The sequence below is a fragment of the Halyomorpha halys genome, unplaced genomic scaffold, assembly GCF_000696795.3.
Source record: "Halyomorpha halys isolate HHAL.00 unplaced genomic scaffold, Hhal_1.1 Scaffold177.1, whole genome shotgun sequence".
Classification (NCBI taxonomy): Eukaryota; Metazoa; Arthropoda; class Insecta; order Hemiptera; family Pentatomidae; genus Halyomorpha; species Halyomorpha halys.
The window spans coordinates 766,752-769,554 of record NW_027114700.1 but is presented as its reverse complement, the minus strand read 5'-3'; the positions used below and the strand labels follow the sequence as shown (position 1 = coordinate 769,554).

Below are 2,803 nucleotides of genomic sequence, written 5' to 3'. Positions count from 1 at the left end.
CAACTTTATTCTTTTTTAACATCCGACGTTTCGACCTCTCAGGCCATTCTCAAGGATTCCTTATTCTGTCTTCATTCCTTTTTTTCCCTTAAAATTCATTAATGCCGGCTAATTGCCTTTGTCCCAATAATTTCTTCTATTAAATTATTTCCTAAATTTAAAACTTTCAATAACCACTTTTATGTTCATTAACAAACCCCAAACAGATCTGTAACGATTAACTATAATGAAATTTATTACAAATAATAAAAATTTAGTTTGTTATAAGCTATATCCAAGCAAATGAACCTGGGAAGATTCAATACTTGGGTACTCCATGGCTTCTTGTTGTGGAACCAATCCTTTTTTTATGTCTCATCAGGATCATTTTAACAAGACAATTATGCAAATTATTACAGAAATGGTTTATAATTTATATTTGTATAAGTGGATACCTGATACTGCTAAGAAAAAAGAAAGGATGACAGTGTGCCAGTATTGTAGAAAATGGTTTCCTCCTTTCATCATTACTCATGAAAAATTACATGTGAAAGGAAGTATAACATTTAATTGTACATCCTGTTAAAAAGGCTTTAGTGAAGCAAACAATTTCATAAATCATAGTTGTGAAGATATACAATATAGGATAATTTAAGACTGGACCAGATGTTGAACAAATCGCCAAAATGTCCCCCAATCATTGAATAAAGAAGTAAGAAGTAATGAGGATATTTCCTTGAAAAAAAAAAAAATTATTACAAAATATTGAACCCTTAGACAAAAATTAAATGAGGAAGTTTCAATTTACTTTTGATTCATCAAGAAATTTTAACTGTTTTGTAAAAATATTTTCTCTATTTTAAAATATATCAATTATCAGTTTTATTTATTTTTCTTTTTGGTTTTTTATGTTCCTCTATTTCTCTTATCTTATATCTTTGTATCTTCACTTTAACTGGTTTAGACCATATTTAAGATACATATTTTTTTCATTTAGCTTTCTAGGCGACTTATCATTTAAATGAGCATATAGAATGTTTCAGGAAATTTTTCTAAATCTCTAGAGATTTAGCTAATAGAGGTAAAATTTAGGTATTTTTTTAGTTAGTTAAATTATCTTTCAAATGATAGTTATATATTATAACAATACCATAAAATGTATACTTTACAAGTTATCCCAAATTTCAAGTTTTCTTTTCTTCATAACATTGATTAATTTGGTAGTTTAACTTACAAATAATTTGGGAATCTTTGAATCTTTTAAATCCAAATTTTTATTACATTAACCATTGGCTCAGTTTTACGAGATTCCAAGGGAACTGACTCCAAGAAAATAAACAATAAGTGGGACAATGAACGTTATTGTCACAATATTACATTTTGGCCCTCCGGAAATCGAATTGCCATTAGTGTTTACTACGGAGACATTATGTTGTAGATCTGGAATGGGAGCTACCTATATCTAGCTATCTATATATAAAATAAAATATGAAAATAAGAAGGAAGCTAAGACAGAGGAGATTTGGAAAATGTAAAGAAAGGTAGATTTCAGAAAACTTTTAATGAAAATCTATATATAAAAAAAAAGAAGAAAGAAAAGCATTATCACTAAGAGGTGAAAATTACTTCACAAAGTCTTCTCCTTTAACCTAAGCCCTTAAATGTTTTATATTCAGGAGTAATATACCAGCTATTCCTCAAACTGGGTGCCACAGCACTCTGAGGTGCCCCAAGTGTATGCTGAGAGTGCCGCAAACGAATGCTACTTTCCCAAAATATTTAAAAAAATTAAAATTATTAATTGTTGAATTGCACTGTATATTTACTATTTTAATTTTTTTAAATATTTTGATAATTCTTCTACTGTATTAATTATAGCATTGAGTTTTTTGTTTTGAGAGGTGAGAAACCAATGAGGAAAATAATATCTCAAATTGAAAATGTACCTGATTAAGATCAAGTATTATGTCAAGGATGTTGTTGAAATCGCTTTGGTGCTAAAGTTTAATCATACCATTAAATTATATTTTATACAATTATATGTGTTTTTATATAAAAACAAACATATTTTGTATATTAAGTGTCTTAATGCATGGTAGATTTTTTTGTTTAAAGAACTTTAAATTTAGTGAATAATATCGTTAACAAAAGTTAAATTAACCACAATGTTCTGTTCTATTGTGCTGATAAAAAATAAATATAGTAATCATTCTCAGTTGCATTATTATTTTTCACTAATTACTAATATAGTTAATGTTAGATTTTCTATTATAGATGAGAACTTGATTTTGTAACATATTTCATTACTGTATTAGAATTTATACAAATATTAAATTTTTGTTTCAAATCACACATTGCTGTTTGTTTATTTATTGGCATATTCCAGATTCCAAAACAAAATGGAAGCAAGTTCGAAGCAATTTTTTTCATAGTACTGCCTGGATCACCAACAGTATCAACATCTGACAGTAAATCATAGTATTCATTTTTTAGACTCGGATGATAAAAGAATTCATACCCAAAATATTGGGAGGACGTGGCGTGAGGTGTGCTGTAATATCCCAAGATTCGGAAGGAATAAAAACCACAATGCCGGATACCTGGCTGAGTTTTATTTGATATCGAGGGTTGATTTAAACTCCCGCTTCCATCAATTCTTGATGGAGGTTGGTAGGCAATTTGATCCTTATAGCAATTAAAAGGTAAGAATTTTAATATTATTTGGTTAGTAATAGTATGCTGATATTAACTCCTTAGTAATAATAAGGTCCTGAGTTAATACTTTGTAGTGCTATGGCAGTTAACATTTGTGTTCAATAATTTT

At 28.3% G+C, this 2,803-nt stretch overlaps 1 protein-coding gene across 1 annotated transcript in view; it reads left to right on the top strand.

Moving 5' to 3' along the window:
• Window positions 1–2,730, top strand: part of LOC106679109 (probable antibacterial peptide) — a 12,092-nt gene extending 9,362 nt beyond the window's left edge. Inside the window, exon 4 of the mRNA XM_024360317.2 lies at window positions 2,366–2,730. Coding sequence (XP_024216085.2) covers window positions 2,366–2,445 — 80 coding nt within the window. The 3' untranslated portion in view covers window positions 2,446–2,730. The remainder of the gene's footprint in view (window positions 1–2,365) is intronic.
• The last annotated feature ends 73 nt before the right edge of the window (window positions 2,731–2,803 follow it).